The 21,531-nt window shown below is 47.6% G+C and overlaps 1 protein-coding gene across 2 annotated transcripts in view; it reads right to left on the bottom strand.

The window, feature by feature from the left end:
- Window positions 1–18,251, bottom strand: part of COL5A1 (collagen type V alpha 1 chain) — a 145,901-nt gene extending 127,650 nt beyond the window's left edge. For both annotated transcript variants that reach the window (XM_071574160.1, XM_071574161.1), the window contains exon 1: window positions 17,921–18,251. In XM_071574160.1, coding sequence (XP_071430261.1) covers window positions 17,921–18,020 — 100 coding nt within the window. In that variant the 5' untranslated portion in view covers window positions 18,021–18,251. The remainder of the gene's footprint in view (window positions 1–17,920) is intronic.
- Between the last annotated feature and the right edge of the window lie 3,280 nt (window positions 18,252–21,531).

The following is a 21,531-nucleotide window of genomic DNA, read 5'->3' as shown; positions in this document are numbered from 1 at the left end:
TTTCCATCAGACAACTGAATTCTCTAAAGGGAAACAAACTCCAGCTTTGTAAATAAAACTGCTTGGCAGAGGGGAGGTTTTGTGCAGAAGCTCAGCACAGCCATATGCTCCCCACATAACTCTTCCAGACCTTATTCCCATTGAGGAATAATAAATTCTTTTGCTTTCAAACAATCCCAATAAGTTCAGTGGCAATTTCCTTAAGGTGACAAGGCTGCAGAACCTGTCCCTAAGAGATGGGTAATAAAAAAAATACATTTATATGAAGACATAGCACAACAAGCTTTCCTTTAAGTAATGTTGAGTAATGAAATCACAGCACAGAGAGACACACAAACAAGATCTAATGCAAAGTCAGTGTCTCAGAGTTCAAGGAGGAGACACTTTGCTCTTGCACTGAACTCTGCAACCCCCCAAAAGCCTTTTGCCTTCAAAGGATCAATCCCACCCAGCTGGACTAAACAGAGACTGGTATTGATGTGCATTCTCCCCATGTCTCAGCTACAGCTCAAGCAGAGCCCACACCATTCCCACCCTTTGAAGGGGGACAAAAATGCAGCAAGTAAAAAACAGATGAGTAAAAAGCAGCAAAGAAATCAATACCCTGACATATTAACCACTTCTTAAACTGTTCCCTCCATAGCACAAGACATTTGCCTTGACATTATCCCTTTATTTGTTTTAAAGGCTCACAGCCTTTGTTAATTTTATTTCCTTCCCTTATCAGAAGTTGGATAACAACACCTTGAGCAAGGGCACAGGAGTCAGCGAGAGATGAAGAGACAGTTCATCTGCAGCTCTGCCCATCAGGCCAGACTGACTTGACCAGCCAATAAAATTCCCCTTAATCACCTGTGTTAGACATTAAGTGTTAATTAAGCATGTGTTTTATAAGCCTCAAACTGGAAGTTTTTCAGCAGCAGCTACTCAGTCCCAAATGCACCATAACCTTCCCTCTGAGCACATGCACCAGAACCTGCCTCAGCTTCCAAGCCCTTCAGCAGAGCCCTGTACTGACGTGTCAGTCATTCCCTGAACATGAGCACCAACTCACCAAATACCCTTCAACTGTTTTGAAATGACTCCAAGCTGTCCATGGGCAGGAATCTGCTCACACACACTCTACACAAAGCAGCTGTTGGCCACTTCCATCCGTGCACAGCCCAGAGCTGCCTGGGGGAAACCTTTCAGGTCTGCTCCTGGAGAAGCTGTACAGCATCTAAAGTGGATTTTTACTTTAAGAAGCACCACAGTTAAACAGGGTACAACTCTGTTCTCTTCCAGGCACAAATAAGGTATCATGCAGGCAAATCCAGAATGAAAAAGCCCTTCCCAATGCACAGGGATTTACAAGGATGCTCTGGAAGCACAGAGCACTTGGAGACATGGCTTAGTGGTGGGTTTGGCTGGCTTAACCTCCATGATCTTAGAGGTTTTTTCCAAGCTAACTGATCCTATGACAGCTGGCTCCAAGATGACTTTGGAAATGCAGCCAGTCCACATCACACAGGAGCCACCACAAGTACCAACCCAAGGCAGCAGCAGCAGCTGAGGAGGTGAAGGCACAGGGAGGAGGCAGCATTAATTTTGACAGGGGATGAAGCTGGATCTGCAGAGATGCTCCAAAGCAGCTGGATGACAGGATGAGCATTGTATGGCTGTGCATCATGAAGTAGTCAGGTGGCTGAGAGAGGCTGCTCCAGCCTGGCCACTGCAAACAGAGCTGGAAATGCTTTCCCACCTAAATCTGTGCCTGGGCAAGACCAAGGCTTTGATCAGCAGCAGAAGAGGGATTTTTGGGTAACGAGATATTGATGAGGTTGGAAAGCAGCTCAGCTGTGCACAGCCAGGTACCACAGAGCAGATCCTCCCATGGTGTAAATCAGCATCACTCCCTTGAAATCCCAGCAGAATGGGCAACTCATTGCAGGGAAAGATTCTTCACAAGGAGAACAGTCTCAGCACATGACAGTCAGTGCATGAGAAGCTGTCAGGTCCTTTGTTTGACTGTGCTCCTTGAAAAGCAGCCAGCCAGGAAGAATGAAGATGCCACTGAGTACAAATGTTCCACATCCAGTGATGAAAACAGTATTAAAATACCCAGAGAGGCAAGAATTTGAGAGAGTCACACAAAGAGCTGCCAGCATTAGGCCAAAGCAGATGGAAAGATAATCTGAACTACAAGTGTGCAATCCCATCCCAGGGGAGCCTTACAGCACACAAGGAGGAAATATTCAGGAAAATCTGGAGTCCTGCAATTAAAGTTCCTTCCAGCTTAATCCAAAGAGTGAAGACTTGTGTGAGCCAGCACAGCTGGGTATGCACAGGTAGAAAAGGAGCTGAAATGCTTCCCAAAAACTTACTCCCTGCAGTAAGAGGCAGGGTCAAAGGGAAGAAAAACTACAAGCAGAATCAAGTCTAATTAAAGGAGCAAGAATAAGTGACAGCTACAAAAAGGCAGGGGCTATTTTCATACAGAGCAAAGGGTCACTGGCATGTATTTGCAGAGCCCCAAACACCCAGAAGGCAGGGAGAAAAGAGGTCCTTTGTGAGAGGGATGGGAAGCATGGGAACCAGGGAGCCCTGGGGTAGCTCAGAGGCATTACTGTACTTAGCACAAAAGAGAGGAACAATAGAGGGCAAAAGGAGATGGGGCTGTTTATTTTTCTGGGTATGGAAGGCTCAGATAATCTCGGGAGAGACACTGGAAAAAATGGCCACTGAAGAAGAGAAAGTATCAGCCCAGAAAACGTTCTGAGGGATGTTGGGAATGGGGGGATAAAAATGGGGAATCCTAAATTAGGCACAACTAGAGATTGTCTGATAACTAGTTCCACTGAAGTAAAAGGCAAACAAACTCTACTTAAATAATTGCTGTAAGGTGTCTTTGGAAAGGAGGAAAAAGGATGTCAGAAATACAAAGGATTATTAGAAGGAATTATCTAGAAAAGTTCTTACAAGAACATGCTTGTTTTGCATGAAGTAAAACACGGGGTGAAAAATAAACACATTAAAATACAGGCAGGGTTGTTGTTCCTGGGAAGCCTCTCAGCTCTGCCTCTGACCCAGGGGCTGCACAAAATTCCAAGCAACTCCCTGGAGCTCTGCAGAGTTCCCAGAACCAGGACAGCCACGATGCAGAGCCCAGGAACGAAACAGCAGCAAACAAGAATTTCTCGAGACTCCTCCACCCCAAATTCAAAGTGTGCTGAGAACTGAGAGCTTTCATTCACAGCTGTTTAAGCTGAAATTCAGTCCTTCCCTGCCTCAGCTTGGGCACCCAAATCCAATGTTTATTCCTGGAGCTTTGCCAGGATCTGACCAGAGCAACTTCCCTACAACTCTGCCCAATCTCTACAATTACAGAATTATTATCACAGGTTGAAAGGGATCCTCAAGGATCATATGGTCCAGCTTTTTTTGATTATTTCTATCACCAAAGAGCCTGAGAACTTCCCAAGACACTTGTACAAGTAAAAAGCCCCCACATCATCATTCTCTTACAGATAAGGAAGGGCAAAAGATTAAGGGGAGACACAGAGCTCAGTGGAGTGCAATGAGATGCCAGGACACCAAAGCTGCAAGAACAAACAGGACAACATCAAGGCACTTCTCAGGGAAGCTGCTGCACTCCTGCCATGCACAGCAGAGAAGAAATCAAAGACAAAATTCATCTTTCCCCCACCACAACATTCCTCTCTATGCAGCCCAATTTTACCCCATAAATCCAATTAAAAACTGGTCATCCTGCTGCAAACCCAGCTCTTTCCACTGCTTGGGGTCACAGTTTGGTGGTTGTATTTCAACTCCTGGAGGCTCCTGCTCTGGATTGTGTGGCTCCAGTGGTGAAACTGAGACAAGAATCACTCCATCACTTCAGGTCTGGGAGTAATTAATTTCATTGAGTTTGACATTTGAAATAAATGAAGGAAGGAACATGCTTGCACCATCTGGAAAAGTGCATGCTGACACTTCCAATCATTTGTGCATCCACTCGTGAATGTGTGTAAGTAATGTTTGGTATTTTTACATATGGAGAGGGAAGGTAAATGCCACATCAAGGCATCAAACCCTGCAGACAAGTCCAGCCCAGCACCACTCGACACAGATGAGCCAAAGGCATGTGGAACAGTGAAAGGAGCCAAATGAGTTAAGAAAATACTTGGAAAGCTGGAGACAAGACAATTGCTGAGTTATCAGTGTATTTTAGGCAAACTGATTTATACATGGAGCATGTCTGATATTCACTCCATCGCTAAGCTAAGCAATATATGGAGAACTTCGTGCTAGGGGATACCAAAAACTGTGTACAGTTTTTATTCCCTCAGTTCTAATGCACTGGGAAGAGGCTTTTCAGAGCTACAGGAAAACAAATGTTGTCCTTAAAGTGCAAAGAGGTCACTTACAGGATGTTCCTTTCCCCTTCATTAACATGCTGAGATGTCTATCCCAGAGCAAGGAGAAGGGAGGAGACATTCCCTTTGACATTCAGACAGACATCCTAGGAAAGACACCATCAGCTGCAAGACTCAAACCCCTGAGTTTGGAAAGAAATCTGTCCTTGTCCAGCACCACCCTGACTCTTTTAGTCCATCCATTTCAAAACCATCAGGATATGTACAGAGAAGATCCAGTTGCAAGTTCATCACTGCCATCCACAGATAATGGAATAGTTTAATATAAACCCCAGGATATTATGGGTCAAATTCATCACTGTATCAATTCAAAGCAGCTCCTGCCCCACATCCATCTGCTTGCTCTGGAAGGTTTTACAGGTGACAGGACACCTTTGAGCACATTAACAGAGCTGCTCCCTGCACTGCAGGATGTTCTCAGACCAACCTCACCCCTGCCACTGCCTTCCAACTGCTGATCCATCACTTCCAGGGGCACAGATGAGGACTGTGACTTGTCTAGAGCAGGTTATTTCACCTCCTGAGCTCCCCAATGATTATTTCTCACTAGGCTTTACTTAGAATTATCCACATGCCTTATTTAATCCTGTGTCGACTGACATTGCACAGGCACAACCCCCCGCCACTGCCATTCCTGGCTCACTAAAGTGGGATGGAAAGGGTTAAAGCAGAACTGTTCCCCCAAATACATTTCTCAGGGCACTTCTGTACCTTTTGACACTCAAGAACCCATTTCAGCTTCATAGAAGCTCCCCCTCATCTCCCATATCTATTTTCAGCCTTTTCACTGACTAAAATTTCCTGTGAGTTTGGGCATTTTGCCATTATCAGAAAAATAACCAACCTGACCCCACAAGTCCCAACAGGGGCAGGTACACAGGGCCCCAAATCCCACCTGGGTTACTGAGCTAAAGCAAAGATGTGGCAGATTTTCCTCCCCCAAAAGCAGATGTTTCAGCTTCATCCATAAAAAGCTTAGTCCCAGGCCACAAATTGGGCAGCTCATCTCCAGCAGCAGAGACTCAGCTATTTCCAGGCTGCAGGAATCGTGCTTGTTTTAGCAGCACGGCTGTTCGTTATTTGGGATGAGTGTCCCCAGGGCAAGGAGGGCCCCGGCTTGTCTGGCCAAGGCTCTGGAGAAGGAGCTGCAGGGAGGCAAACACTGGGCTGCTCAGTGACTCTGAATGTGCAGAACATCTTTAACTCATGTTCTGACTCTGTTTCAGAGCATCTCAAAGTTTAGTGGTGTGGATTTTTAAGAACCTTGAAACGAGCAACCCAAAGTGCTTTGTGGGTCTTTCCACACCCAGAAAAATAAAAGCTCCAGTTTTGGTTCTGGTTCATATTTCATAGGAAAAATCTGAATCAGCTTGGTGTTAACTCTGCTATTCCCCAGTGCCCCAAGAAATCCCATTGCATTTTCCTATGCTGAATCCCAGCCATGACTGTAAAATGCTGCCTAAACTGCCAAAAGAAATGCAGCCCTGTGGGCAGTGAAGGCAGCAAGTCAAAAGCAGTGGTAGAAGGAGATGAAGGGTGGTTTTGTGACTCAGGCCTGATGATGCTGTGCTACTTCACTGCCTAAATTCCCAAAGTCAACAGGAGCCTGGTCCCAGCCCTGTATCCACCCACAGCTCCACGTAGACCAACTCCTGCAACAGGGCAGTGCTGCAAGAGCCTGATTCAGATCCAACAGGCAGCAAAATCCCATCCCTGCCCAGCCACGGGGCCCTGGGCCAAGAGCAAACTTAGTGTAAGCATGGAAGAGTCAGACCAAAATCCCTGGCCCAGGCACAGGGATGACTTTAACAGAATTACAGCATTGTTAAGGTTGGAAAAGACCTTAAGGACCATAAAATCCAACTCCTTGGGGCAGAAGAATTCCCAGCACAGGGACCACGGGACAAAATGCCACATCCAGCATCCCTGGTTCCAGCTGTCAGACAGAGCTCCAAAGCAGCTCAGCTTTGCCCCCCCATTTTAAGAGTCACAAGTCAATTCAACCCAGCACTTCTCTCTGCTCACTGGGAGCATCTCACAGTCAGACCCTGCTGGGGGAATGTCTGTGACTGGAAAAGAAAGGTGGTGAGACACAGCAGAGGGTTTAACCCTCATGCAGGCTCTGGCAGCTGCCAAGAGCCTCCAGCGCAGAAAGACTCCGCTGCTTCCTGATGTAGCTCCTTAATTACAGAGCACTGGGAAAACTGATGTTTCCAGAGCAGATATAGCCCTTATTGTTTTTCTGCTTTGCATCCTGCAAGGAATCAGGACTGAAGTTTCAAAGCAAAAAAATAAAAAGAAGAAAAAAGCTGGAGCCAGTTGGGGTCTGTTTGCTCCTCCTCCCATCCCAACTCCTGAGGTCAGCAGGGAAAGCATCCAAGAGTTGCAGAAAGACAGATTGTTTTAATTTAAACATTTCAGAGAGGCAGAGTGAGGGACTTTCTCCCGAAGTGCACAAGACGTGATAATGTGCCTCTGCCGATCCCCGCGAACCCCCGCGAGAGAACATTCCGAGCAGTTTTCCGACGCGGAGCGGCCAGAGAGTGCCAAAGGCAGCGGATGGGATGAAAGAAGCTCCTCGCTCCTCACTCCTCCCACCCTCGCGACGCGTTTGGATCACACACACGGCGAGGGGATTCTCAGGGATCTGCCCTCCCTGCAACACGGAGCAGGAAAGCTGGAGAAAAACAACAGCAGGACAAGCATTTATAGCTCAGGGCTCCAGGCAGACAGACCTGATCCTTTAAGGAATCCAAAGCTTTCCAAGGGGACACACCGAGCAGCCGCGGGCAGGGAGCAGATGCTGCACTCGGGGCATGGACAGGCTCGTATCTTCCAGGGAAAATCCTTCCAGGGGTATTGCCAGAGAGGCTCCTGCCCCACAGCAGGACTGTCCCATGGAGTCACACACAGCAGCTCTGCTGGTCCCACACGGTGTCAGCAGCCAAACACACCCACCCCATCCATCTGCAGAAATGTTGAACTTCCATGAAATGCCAACACAAGAAATGTTGAACTTCCATGAAATGCCAACACAAAGATTAAACACCCCCCAACCAGGCGCAGTCGCCCCAAGCACATGAGCTGCAAGGCATCAGTTCCTGCCTCACTGCAGCCCTGTCAGTACCACACAACTATCACACTGTAAGGTCCTCTCCAACCCAAACCATTCCAGGATTCTATTGCATCACCAACCAATGAGTCCCAGCTCCCAGTCATTTGATATCAGCTGGAATTTGTGTTGAATTTTTGGCCACCTTGGATCAAAGCTCTACTGGCAAATTCATTTGCAAGTTGTTTGTGGAAAAGGTCTTGGATTAGTTGGGCAAGAGAAATAGTTGGCTTAGTTTTCTACTGAAGGTGTATTTTGATGCAGGAGGATAAATCAAGATTCTAAAGCTTTAGCTATTTTTCAGAGAAATATCTGTATTACACCAGAAGAGTGACATCAGAACAGAAAAATCCAGTGGCTAGAACTCAAGAATTTAAATATTCCTATGTGCTTTCTCTCAGGATTCAAATTCTGCCAAAATAGCAAAGCAGTGCAAGGCAACATGCAGGGGTGTCTGTCACAGCTCACCTTGATCTCAAATGCACTGTGGCTGTTTCCCTTCCAGGACAGTGAAAAGCAATTAGCCAAAATGCTAAGCCCAGATAAGGGTGTTTGATTAGCCCAGGGAGGGTGTTTGAAAAAGGAAACCCACAGGTACAGGAGCTCAAGACTTAAAGAAACTCCACCCCATTAAAAAAGCATTAACAACTCCTGACCTGGCTTGTGTGTTCCACCCACCACTGCTGTGTCACTGAAACTACACTGTCAGTTAAAGGCAGAACCTCTGGCCAGGTCCCCCTCCCATCCCACCCACTTGGCACACGCCCACCCACCGCTCACCACCCCCTTCCACACGTGCAGCCCACGAGCCACGTTTCTACTTCTATTTCCAGCCTGGTTAACCAGCTGCCTGGGGCTTGTTGAATCAAGCTTTTGGGCAGGAAATTAAAAAAGCTTAATTTACAAATGGGCATTTACTAAAGCCACGGCAGAGGATGGGCCCAGGCTTAGCTCCAGGTGCCCTGCAGGCCCATGGATGTCACCACCCTGCTCCATCCCCTGGGATGGTGCAGGGACAGAGTGGGACCCTGCTGGCACCCATCACTCAAGGTGCACGCAATTTTTTCACCAGAATTTGAAGAAAATCATAGAATGGTTTGGGTTGGGACATTACAGATGATGTAGTTTCACTCCCTGCCACAGGCAGGGACACTTTCCACTAGCCCAGGTTGCTCCAAGTCCCATCCAACTTGGCCTTGGACACTTCCAGGGATGGGGCAGCCACAGCTTTTCTGGGCAACCTGTGCCAGGGCCTGCCCACCCTCACAGGGAAGCATTTTTTCCTCTTACCTAATCTAACCCTGCCCCTCTGTCAGTTTGAAGTCATTCCCCCCCTTGCCCTGTCCCTAAGCCCTTGTGCCTCTTCCATACAGTCCCAAGACAGCACCTTCACCCCATTACTAACCCTTGCTCTAAGTGTGGAGGAAGGTGGCCTGGCTCAGCATTAGGAGTCTCCACATGGATTTGGAGGATGACTTTTCTTCCAAGTACCACTGGGTGTACAATGAAGCTGAGAGCAAGAGCTGCCAACCCTGCACACTCCAGCTGCTTGTTTTCCAAAACAGCAGCAAGGAGCCCAAGGCTTCCAGAGCATCACCCTGATTTTCCAAGCAGGGCCCACTTCAGCTACAACTGCCAATGCCCAGCTCCAGCCCCTTGCTGGCTCTTTAGGTGCTTGAACACTCCAGCACATCTGAGCCCAGATTTCCTCTTGTAACTCCCTGAAAGTCCAGTGAAACAGAGCAGTTTGGCACCAGCTGAAACACCTCGCTTGGAAGCTCCTTTTTTTCCATTTCTCCTGAGCAGAATGACACTTGTATTCACAGTGACTCATCTCCTTGACCTTTCTATTCACTTTTAATGGTGCAAGCTGGAAATAAGGGCATACAAACAATGCATTCATTATTCAACTGGTGAACTGCAGCCCTCGGACCAAATCTCTACCCTGCAGCAGACAAGAGCACACACAGAGTAGGTATCTCATTCCAGCACATCTAGGATAAATCGCCTCCAAAAAGAAAAAAAAAAATCACAAAAACTTACTGCTTAATTCATATTTGAGGGAACAAGACACCAAAATCACTGTGGAAAACGCTGCAGGAGGACAAGAGATCCTGGGAAACTGGCAGTGTCATCTCTAGGAATTCAACTGCAGTGAATTCATACTTAAGTATTGTCTTGGAAACAAAAAAGGGGGTGGAGGGAGGAAAAGCAGAGGAGGAGAGGCCAGTGAGGCTGTGTAAGACACGAGCTCAGGCAAAGCACAGCTCCTTCCTGTGTATCCTTACTCAAAAATAGAAGCTTCAGCTGACAAGCAAATGAAACACAAAATCTGGTCACTAAAACTGACGGTCCCTCCAAGCAGGGGCTCCAGCAGACCCTTCAGTGACCTCTGCTCTGCCTGGGAGCTTCCCCCATCCTCTCCTTGCAACTCCCCTGTGCTCTGCAAGTTCGAGCAGTGGAGTGCAGAAAGGCAAGGACAGAAAAGGGCTTTAAGCAGTTTGCTGAAAAGCTGAGGCAGAAAAACACTTATCACTTTATTTACTCTGAAAGAATCAGCATCTCCCTGGCTGCACATTGCAAAGCTTGACCCAGGCAGGGCTGACACACGGGGTCATCCCAAGCTAACAGTGAGATTTAGTTGAATTTAGGATAAGATAATTCAGGTCTTCATCACGCTGAAGGAGAACTAGAGATCCCCCAAGCATACATCACATTCTTCATGAGGAAAACAGGGTGTCTTGCTCCTTTGGGTGACATCCAGATCAGTGTGGAAAGCTGTCCCCAAGCACAGCAAGACTAAGGGTTGGCCATTAAATGTTTTTCCAGTGACTCCAGAGCATCAGGCATGGGAGACTTCTCAAGAAATCCAGCCTAACCCAGAGGGATGAACGTACTCAGTCCATAGCAGAGCCCTCAGTAAAACACAGGAATTACCTTCTCACATCAGCCAAACTGCTGAATGTCACCACCCCAGGGCAGGTGACAGCCTGACAGCAACTTGTCTGGCCTCTGCTCCTGCCCAGAGCAAAGGCTTCACATCCAAAACTCCACTTCCATTTGCATCCTTCCACCCCCAAAAGAGTTTTTTTCCCAGTAAACTGAAGTGTGTGGCTGCCCAAGAAATCCTCCTCTTCAGATTTCTTCTATAGATCCAACTCTTCAAAGAGTTCTGAGAACAGTCAATGTAACATCTTGGTGCTCTTGTACCCCAGGATATAATCTGCAAGAAATCTGCCCAAATCTGCAGACAAAATCCAAATAACCTTCTGGATTTGCAGAGTGTGGCACAACTGTTGCTCAGCAGGAAAACTCCATCCCAGGGAGGAAAAGCATTTTTAAAGTAGAAAGACCACAATCACTAACACAACCTGAGGCTCAAGGGTGGAAAGAGACTCAAAAACACTTCAGTGCTTGGAAACGTGTCTTGTTGGCACATCAGCAGTAAAATTGTGCTAAAGCAGCACCTCAGTGTCAGGTTCCACACAGGGAGACACGAGCAGGCCCCAGGGCATGGGAAACACAGAGACTTGCCCAAGGGCTGGGAGAAAACCCCATGCAGAGGTTGGAAATGAGCACTGATGGAGCTTGTTCCGCTCATTCAATCCCCAATCCTTTTTCTCTCAGGCTTATTACACCAACTTGAAGAAAAACTCCAACGTTATAAATACATTAATACCATTTTCCTACTTCTAAAAAAATGACATATCACTGTGAAAGCTTCCAGATGATGCTGAGAACCCTCTTGGCTTCTGGAGAGAGAAAGAGCCCAGACTTGGAGCAACCAAGCTCAGAAATGCCTTTTGTGTAACTCCTCCATTTATTTATTTTAGTTCTACAGATTTTCCAGACACGTCCACAGAGAAACCACGACATCATTTGGATGGTTCCTTCAGTGCTAGGCTGCATGTCAAGAGCCTTGAGACTTGCCAACAGTAACCCAGTGGCTAATTATACCACGTTGCCAACCAAAGTTTTTTCCATATAACATTAGATTTCAACAAAATGTTTCCATTCTTTCATGTCTTAACCTTTTTTTCTGGTTTTGCTCATTCTTCCCATACTGGGGTTTGATTTGTTTCACACAAAGGTGTTTTTTTTATATTTTTAAGGAAAACTTCCAGCTTGCAAACTCAGTACCTATCACATCAGCTCTGGTCTAGGTAGGAAGAGTGAAATATTTAAAATATACACAGCAAGGCCAGGCTGGAACTGAAGAGAGTTGTAGGAATTTCTCCCAGACAAGCCAGGAGGGCAAAGGAGAGGGAATGCACTGCCTGGAAAAAACAAGAGCTGAAGGCAAAAGTAGGTAAAGGCAACACAAGGATGAAGAACAAAATATATTAAGGGTCTGAAATTTGAATTCTGCTGCCTTGGTCAAACATTTGCACCCACAGCCAAACCATGAAGCTGCAAACTCAGGACTCCACTGGGCTCTGCTGGTGCTCAAAGTGGGACAGCCATATTCCAGCAACCAAACTGGCTCCTGAGACAAATGGGAGGCTCTGCCCACTCCAGAAAGAATAAAACAGTGACCACCTGAAGTGTTTTCCTTCCAGGAAAGCACTTAAAGCCTCCCCAGAAAGCCACCATGCCCTAGCAGGGAATAAAAACCTACCAACACCTTCTGACATCTCAGTTCAAGATCTGCACTCCAAAGGGGTCAGGGCCAGAGAGAAACCCAAATAAAAATAACAAGAGCAACAAGTGGCACTGAGGAGTCCTGATCCAGAAGAATATAAAGCACCAAGGAGACTTCAAATCTCATCAGAAGAAGAGCTTGGAATAAAGCACAGGAGATCCCTTGGGGTTCCCCAGCTGGTCCTTTGTGGGGACAGCATCTCCCACATGATGCCAGACCCAGGTCTCACTGCTTGGATCAAAGAGTTGCCATAAATCCATGATAAAAGGTCAGACCCCACACCAAAAAGAGGCCAAAAGTCAAGGACCTGCACAGACAGTGCAGGAAGACTAGGGGAGATGATCAAACTGAGCTCCAGAAGCCCATGTGTGCACATGACTGATTCTGACTTTTCTGTAGGATGAATCCTGCAGATCAGATTTGACTCATTTCCAGCAGATGGCTGTTCAAGGCCTCAGCATTCCCAAAATATCCTTAACATCAGCAATGTCAGAGACCCACAGCAGAGTCAGGGTGTCCCTAAATAAGAAGTCCACACTGGATAAAAGCACAGAAGAGTGGAAGAATTCTTCCTCCACATCCAAAAGGAGGAAGTGTTTTGAGGTGTGTTTTGTGGTTCATTCCTGGTTTATTTCCCAGACAACTCTTCTCTCATGTTAAACAGCAATTCCCATTCACCAAAACTGAAGTATTACAAGGTTATAACCACGTTTCCAACAGAACCCAAATAATATTGAAAAGCTTTCTCTATAAAATAATCCATTTTATGAAACAATAGCTGCATCCTGAAGATAAAACTGCTGCTAAACAAACCAGGCAAGGAGATCTGTGGGTGAGCATGTACATAGGTGATGAAGTGCCAAATTCATACTTGTAACACAGCAGGGATTTCCCCTCTCTTGGGGTTGTTACACTTCAAAGGCAACACACACAACATCAGAGCATGAGCTCCAAATGGAACTGCTCTTCCTAAATTGTCTGGGAAGAACTGAAAGCCCTTTCCAGTATCTGAAATGGCTACAAGAAAACAGGTGAGGGACTTGAGACAAGGGGGGATGTCTTCAAACTGAAAGGGAGTATGCTTAGATTGGATAATGTGAAGAAAGTCTTCCCTGGGAGAGTGGTGGGGCCCTGGCACTGGTTGCCCAGAGAAGCTGTGGCTGCCCCATCCCTGGAAGTGTCCAAGGCCAGGCTGGATGGGGCTTGGAGCAACCTGGGATAGTGGAAGTTCTCCCTGCCCATGGCAGGGGGTGAAACAAGACGATTTTTAAAGTCCCTTTGAACCCAAATCATGCTATGATTGTTTGCAGAAGGTCCCAGACCCATCTCTGCACCTGCAGCATTTGCCCTCATCCAAAAATTCTTGTGTCTCATCTCTCCAGTTTTCCCAGGTCCCATCATTCCCCAGATATCCTCAGGCAACCACACAAGCAAACAGTAAAGACAGGAATCACCATGGTGACACCTTATTGGAGTCCTGTTATTGCATCACAGGACCCCTGGGCCCACCTCACCTGTCTCCTTTCCCTTCACCCCCCCACCTTGGAGGTTGGTTGGGCCAGAAAGACCCTGATCCTCAACCTGCTCCTGCAAAAACATTCACAGCTTGTTGCTCCCTGCAGTTTTTCCAAGTGTAGACTTCCACGTTTACACAGGGATTGGCACCAATCCACCACCACTTTGGGAAGGGCATCCTGAGCATCCAGATCAAGAGGGAGAGCAGAGAGCAGGTCAAAGAATCAGGACATAAGACAAAGTATTGAAAGAATTAATGGCAAAATTGCTTTACCTCTACAATAAAAATAAAAAAAAACCAACAAAAACACCTCTGAGAGTAAAGTTTCCTCGAAAGTCCTCCCACAGATTTATGTCTGAAGCACAGACAAAACTCAGACTACCTAAAACACATCTATAAATGGCACTTCCCACTGATGCCTCAGCATTAGTGGCATATTCCACAGCAGTGCCTTCTGCTGCTCAGCATCTGCTGCCACCTTTGGCTCATCTTAAAGGTTCTATCTGTAACTCAAAGCAGGTGTGAGAGCACAGACTCTGAGCCTGGAGCCAGGCTGCAGGACAGACAGGGAATGTTGACTCAGATGGACAGACAGCATCAGGACCAGACCACATCTTCAGTGTTAGGAGAAAAGCAACCAGGCGTTTATTGCCAAGGGCAATGGGGACATTTATGTGTCATTCAGGGTCTGGGCCTCTGGGACAGTAGGGAAATAAAGGGGAAAAAAAGAGAGAAAAAGAAAAGCTACTTCAGAATTGAAGCTGTGATCTGCTATGGTTTAGTTGACAAGGTGGTGTTTGGTCAAAGGTTCAACTTGGTCTTGGAGGTCTTTTCCAACCTTAATGTGCTGAATAGCACAGTCAGTGCAGCTGCTGCAGCCAAATACAGAGAAAAGGAACCCCAATTATCTTCCCAGGCACTCCCAGGAGGGTATGCCCAGGTAAAACAGGCTCCCACCTCCACACCTGCATCACACAGAGCTGGGAGATCAGGGCAGGAGACAATACTGAGAGTCACCCCCTCAGTTCTCATAGGAATTCTGATATCAGTACAACCCCTGCAATGCTCCAATCTGACTGCAGGTCACCAGGAGACTGAAGCCTGCTAGTTAGATTTGCTCTCTATTTCAAAAAGGAATGAACCTGAAAAGTCCATCTCCAATTCCAAATCATAAGGGGCAGGGACAGGGTCCATTTAAAATAAGGATGAACATCCCCTTTTCCAGGCCCTCCTGATTAGTCTTAGGGCAGGCAGTGCCTGTAAGCAGCAGGAATAACACCAAGACAGCTTTGTCTAATTAACTTGACATTAAAAAGAGGTTTTATAATTGAGGGTTCAACAAGAGAGGTCAGAGCCAGCAATGCCAGCAGGTGAGTCCCCACTGCTGTCCCTCTTTGTACAGCAAAAACCAGCAACTCCTCAGCAGGTTTTGCCTTAGAGCTACCCCTGAAGACAAGAGATGAAACAGGATTCCTCCAACCCCTAAATCAAGTGTTAAACCAGCTCCCACCTCCAGCCCAGCTCAGCCCTGCAGGAGGCCAGTCCAGGAGCAGCCTTTAAACACCAGCTCGAAGGGAATGGTCAGCAAAGAGTCTCCATCCTGACCCAGCTCCCTTGGAAAAATAACACATTACCTCAGCCAAATGCCTCTGCTGCAGCCCCTGGCCAGGGCATGTCCCACAGCTGGGTGCTTTTAAGTTACAAATTCTCATTCCAATCTGGCAATACATTGACAGCATAATCCAGGTTTTACAGTGGAAATCAGATCTGCCATCAATTCCAGACTTATAAAGTCATATTTCTTCTCGTAAAACAATATCAACACTTTTGATTGGCAAAGTATTAAAAAAACCAACTTCTAACTAGTTGGATAAAGATTATTTTTTAGCTCATTTAGGTGACTGTGAAAGAGCCAAGGGAAGAAGCAACAGATTGTAACAGGACACTTCATCATTTCCAGCATTTTTATTTTAAAGGGCACACCATGCAATCTTATTACACTTTGCCACTAAAGGAAACTGCTGCATCCAAAAATTTTCACCCAGAAACCTGATTTGATTTTATAGGGATTTGTAAAGGCAGAGACAGATTCCAACTTTGTCTGTGGGTTAGACTTTAGTGTGACATCATCTGGTAAAATATGGGAAAATCTGAGCTGGAAGGGCTGTGTTTGGAGGCAGTTCAGATCACGTTGCCTTTGACATTGCTATTTCTCTATTTTTCTGGAAATCCTCTCTGCAAGGTGTCTCCCCCTCCTCTTTCCTTCAGGGCCACACCAGTGGATCTGCTCCTGAAGATGACAGAGAAGATCCACCCTCCATACTGAGAAACCAACTATAAAGAAATGGAACCAAACTGAGCCAAAATAAACCAAAGAGAACTTGAAAAAACTTTTAAAAAGCCATAAAGAGCTTTAGTCAGTGCCATCAGCAGTCCCAGGCTGACTCCTCCCTCATCCAAATTATTTGATGTCCTATTAGGCAGCTCATTAGGAAAACTCAAAGCCTTTCACCACAAGAGTCATTACTCTGCACAGTGGCCCCACAAAAGCTTCCAGCCATTCCTCTGCTCCAGCAGCTGCACCCAGAGGTTTGAAAAGTTACCAGGTAACTTTAAAAAGGAGTTCGGGTTTATGTCAGAGCTGATTGGAGGATATACACAAACAGGGAACCACCTAAAGATGCTCTGCAACAGTTACAGCAGCAGCACAGACAACAGGGAATGGAAAAGTTTGTTATTTTTTTCTTTGAAATTGACGGAACTGCAAATAATTACATTTGCAACTGATACAAAATAACTGAGGGACCTGACGAGCTGGCTGGAAAACAGGGAGCTCCAGAGGAGCTGGTGGTACCTCAGTGCTCTGCTGCTCTGAAAACTGCCCTAAGAGCCCAACACTCCTGCAGTACAAACTGTGGCAGCTCCCACTGCCCTTAACTTTCCCTCCAGGGACGTTCTAGAGACTTTATTAATTGACCAGCAACTGCTTTTCCATCTTGCTCAGCCTTCCCAAGCAAACTATTAATGAAAGAATTCCTCCTACGCCCAACCTTTTCCTTAATGTCATTTTAAGAACCCAGAAATGACAATAATTCACAATCACTCTGCTTTCTACACAGGATCCCACTGCTGAGTACAGAATCCCACAGGTATTTGTCCTGGTAACTCTCAACCCTGCAAATGCCTCTGCCAGGGCTTCCCAGGAAAAACACCCAGAGCACACAAAACTCAGGCACCAAAGCTGAATCCCAGACAGCTCAGCTCTTCGGGGCACTTCTCAGTTTCTCCAGTTTAACTTTTCAAATTTCAAAAATCAACTTTGCCAACAAACCCCTCCGCAGTCACTGCCTTGGAATCCAACACAAACAGACCTCAGAGCACCGATGCCTCCAAGTGTCTGCTACAAACTCGGAGAACGCTCTGCAAACACACAGAAAACTTCTCCAGCAGCCCCACAAGTCTCCATCTGCCCTTCTCTGGCGTTTCCCAGCCCACCCGGGGAAGGCAGACATTTGGGAAGCAGAGCTCTGGAAACACGTTCCACAGCCCCAAAGGGGAACAGAAGTGTTTAGTCCCTCTTCTGCACGACTATGAAAAGAAATGACATTCCAGGGGTTTTCTGTGCTGTTGCACATCTGGAACTTCAGAGATTCCTCCCACCACGCTCAACAGTCCCAGTTTTAGGGGAAAACCCTGCGGATTGGGGCTGGTCAGGGGGCAGAAGCTTTGGGGTCCCGAGCGGCTCCAAAGCTTTTGTGTCCCGAACTCTGGCGCTTTGATGTGCAGAGGGAGAGCAGATTCCTGCGGGACAAAAACTTTCTTCTCCTCAAGGAGGAGGAACTACGCAAGCCCGGAGCTTTCAGTTGACTAAATATATATTCACATATATATCCACGCAGATATATAAAGAACCAGAGCCTCCTGAAACTCGTCCTGACTTTTCCTCCAGAAAAAGCAGCCCGGCAACAGGCAGCTCTGCTCCAAGAAAGGCGAATAAAGTATTGTTTTAAGTTTTTTCCCCTTTTACGGGCCCCTTGACAAATGGCATTCAGAGACTCGGGCAGCTAAAGGAGGTTGAGTGGGTTTTGTCGGGTTTTTTTCTTCCTCCCCCCCTTCTTTCTTTTTTGCCGGAATGCATTGAGCAAGGAAAGACAAGGCACAAAAGCCCCCGAACCCACTCCCCGAACCCGCAGGACCCTCCTCCCGGGGTTGGGGGGCTCGGGGACCCCCCTTACCTGCCCGGCCGAGGGACAGGGCACCCAGCAGCACCAGGGCAGCGGGCACCGACCAGCTCCGTATCCAACTGCGCCTTTTCCACCGCGTGTGCGTATCCATGGTCCACAAAAAACGGGGCACCAGCTCGGGACAATTCGGGGGGGAAAAAAGGGTGGGAAAAAAATAAAATATATATACACACAAGAGAAGAACAGGCGCTCAGACCCCCCCGCCAGCCCCCCCCGGGGAGCAGCCGCTTTATAAAGCCATGGGGCGGGCGGAGGGCTGCGGGGGCTCCGCCGCGCTCTCTCCGGCCCTGCCTGCTCCTGCAGCGGAAAAACTTTTCCTTCTCTTCCCCCCACCCCTCTTTTTTTTTCCTTCCCTTCTTTTAAACCCAATTGTCAATCTCGGAGCCGCGCAGCAAATCAGGGCCGGGCGGAGCAGCCCCCCCCCGAACCGGCCCGGCCCCCCCGCCCGCCCCGGCCCCGCGGCAACTTCGAACGCGCCGGGCAAGGGATGTCCCGGCCCCCCAAAAAGCCTTTTCCTCCCTTTCCCCCCCCGCTGGAATAGGAGCAGAGAGTTTTTCTTCTCTTTCCCCCCCTCCCAGCTCTTCCCGATCCCGAGGGAAAAGGAGACAGAAGCGAAGGAGTAGCAACGATCTCTTCTCTGGGACCAGTGATGAGACCCGAGGGAATGACCTGAAGTTGTGTCAGGGGAAGTTTAAGTTGGTTATCACTAAAAGTTTCTTCCCCCAGAGGGTGGTTGGACACTGAACAGGCTGACCACTGCCCCAAACCTCCTCCTCAAAAAGCCTTTGGACAACACTCTAAGGGACAGGGTAGGGATGTTGGGGCATCTGTGCAGGACCAAGGGTTAGACTTGATGATCCTTGTGGGTCCCTTCCAACTCAGGACATTCTACAGTTCTATGAGATGAGGCCTAGAGCCTTGTGGAAGCATGGAAAATGCAAGGATTTGGCAAAAAAAGTACATGCAAAAAGTGCAAGCAGGAAAGAGTGGAAAGGCAAAGTGCATCTCTTGGGTGCTGGGGTGGCAAAACACACCCCTGGCAGGCAAAAAAGGGGGCTGGGAAGGAATGGAGAGCTGAGCACCCTCTGCACACCTGGCTGGTCCTGAGTCCAGCCCCAGCCCTGCTCTGCTCCTCTGTGTCACTCAGCACCCAGCCCCATCACACACCAGTGACAACTGATACATCATATTGGTGAACACCAGCTTTGAATGGTTGCACTTGTTCTGGCACTGTATGGCAGCAAAATTACAGCAGTACTGAGGGTCAAACCTGGATGATCTTTAAGGTCCCTTTCAACCCAAGCCTTTCTATGATTCTGTTGAAAAAAAGCTGATATGACTCCCCTCCACCAGTCCCTTCCCTCAGGTCCCAGGAGAAGAGGATGGATATCACATTGGTGGCCCCCAGTGTTGTAGACCCCTCAAAACCAAAATCAGGTAATTGGGAGACCAGAGAAGAAAGAAAAACAAAATCCAGTCCCCTCCCTTAACTAAAATGCTTCAGAGACACTTTGCTGGTAGCAATAGTTGCTTTTTCAGTGCCAATAAAGACCAATGAACAGCATTGCTGGCACACCCCCAGCTGACAGTCCCAGTTCCTTGAGTTGAGTTGCACTGATCTTTCAGGCAGCAGTGATTTCACCTATAGATTCACACCCTGAGCCTCACCAAAGCATCCCAGCCCTCCCTACTCCTTGCACAGCATCATCCTTAATGTCTCCATCATCCACAGGCAAAAAAAATATTGTCATGACTTGAATTCCCAAACTCTGCCCACCCTGGACCTCCAGCTTCCTATGGGTTTGGTCACTCAGGAAGAATTTCAGCAGGCATTCTGTGACACACAAGGAGGGCAATAAGGAGTTAGGGATCACTCATCCTGTTTGATGGAAGAACTCAGCACCAGAGGGGTTTATGTTGAGCTTTAGACATTCACTCAGCATAAATCTTTGACCTGATGGAAGGAGAGTTACTTGGATGGATAATTGATATCAAACACATCAAAACCTACAAGCACAGGGGGCCAAATCCCTCATATCAAGTCAAGGAAAAGGGATTGCTCCCAGTCCACTCAGCATGTAGCCAAGTAAAGAAGGTTCCTAATGGTTCAATGGAGAAGAGCTGCAGGAAATCCCTCCCTTTACCTCTGAACCTGTTGAGATACCTGCCCCCTCCTACCAGCCTCCCTGTGAAACTGGAAAGGCTTGAGCATGAGCCACACACAGGAAGAGATTCTCTGCTGAAAGAGCCTTTCACCAGGCAGAAGTGAAAGGCAGATTGGCTGCAAGCCCCTGAGCTGGGAGGAGGAACACAACATGTGCTGCCTGCAGCCACGTGTAGCCTGGGTACGGTGCCAGTGGCACTCCTGGGCAAACCTTCACATGAAAACCCCTTCCAGGTCTTGCCTTTCATGAGTAACCAGATGACTGGAGGCTGCTGAGACAAATTACCTGGTGCTCGATATCCAGGAGGAGCCTGGGGGCAAACTCTCCCAGTCCCACACCTGTGCACCCCTGCAAGCACCTCTGCTGAGCACCCACTGGGTGCAGCCCAGCAGTGACAACACCCAGCATCACTGCTCCTCCCTCCTGCTTTAAAATAGCCCTCTCCTCACAGCTGGTCCTTCCCACAGACTCCCAACTGCCTCTGGTGTGGAGCAGAAAAGCTATTCCACAGTTCCCAAACACAGCATGACAGAGATCCTTTCTCTCCCTTGCATGTACAGCCCATGAAGTATCCCAAGCACATGGACATGAAACCAGGACAGCTTAAAGCACCATCAGACCCTGTGGGTGGCAAATACCCTCCCCTTGTCCCTGCCCATAGCAGAAGGATCAGTACTAAGTGATTTTTAAGGTCCCTTCCAACCCAAATCATTCTATGTTTTTATGATTCCCAGTAATTCCTTGTTAGTATAATACCAAAGGAATCACTTGATCCACAGTATTTCTCTGTTTAATCACCCTTGAGAGGCACTGCCAGATGTGGGGAACCATTTCAGCCCCAGGATCTTGGGTCTGCTTCTCCCAGACTGGAATTTCTGACCATACAAATGGAATGAGACCCTATTTTGTCCTCTCCAGCAGCAAATGAAAATCCCACTATCACCTGAACACTAACCCAGGAGTTGACATTCCCTGTCTTTCCAGAGGCACAGCTATAGGAAGGGAAATAGCTGTAGAGAGGGAGATACCTAAAGCACCAAAACACTGCAGACCAGGAAATAAAAGCAGCTCAGAGCAGTACCCTCACACACCACCCATTTTCCAAGGGCTCTCTACTCCAGAATCAAGCCAGACTACCCAAACCTGGACCCACATCTGATGCAAACCAACTCAACCAGTCAAGAACCTTATCCAGGGAGCTTTTCCTGAGCAGTAAGTCTGAATTTCCAGTTGCTTTCCAGGTGATTTCAAAGCTTGCACAGACCTGTTTGCCCCTCCTCAACAATAACAGAGAAATAAAGAAATAAACTTGTAGTGGCAACTGGAAAATTCCAACAGCCACGTGCCAAGTGTAAAGAGCCAACCTCTGGGCTGGAGTGGGCCAGACCTTCTGGTGCTGTGACCTCCAAGAAGGTTTGCATGGGCTGGGGTTGGTTG

Source organism: Pithys albifrons, chromosome 20 (genome assembly GCF_047495875.1).
Source record: "Pithys albifrons albifrons isolate INPA30051 chromosome 20, PitAlb_v1, whole genome shotgun sequence".
Classification (NCBI taxonomy): Eukaryota; Metazoa; Chordata; class Aves; order Passeriformes; family Thamnophilidae; genus Pithys; species Pithys albifrons.
This window is presented reverse-complemented; position numbering and strand designations above follow the sequence as displayed.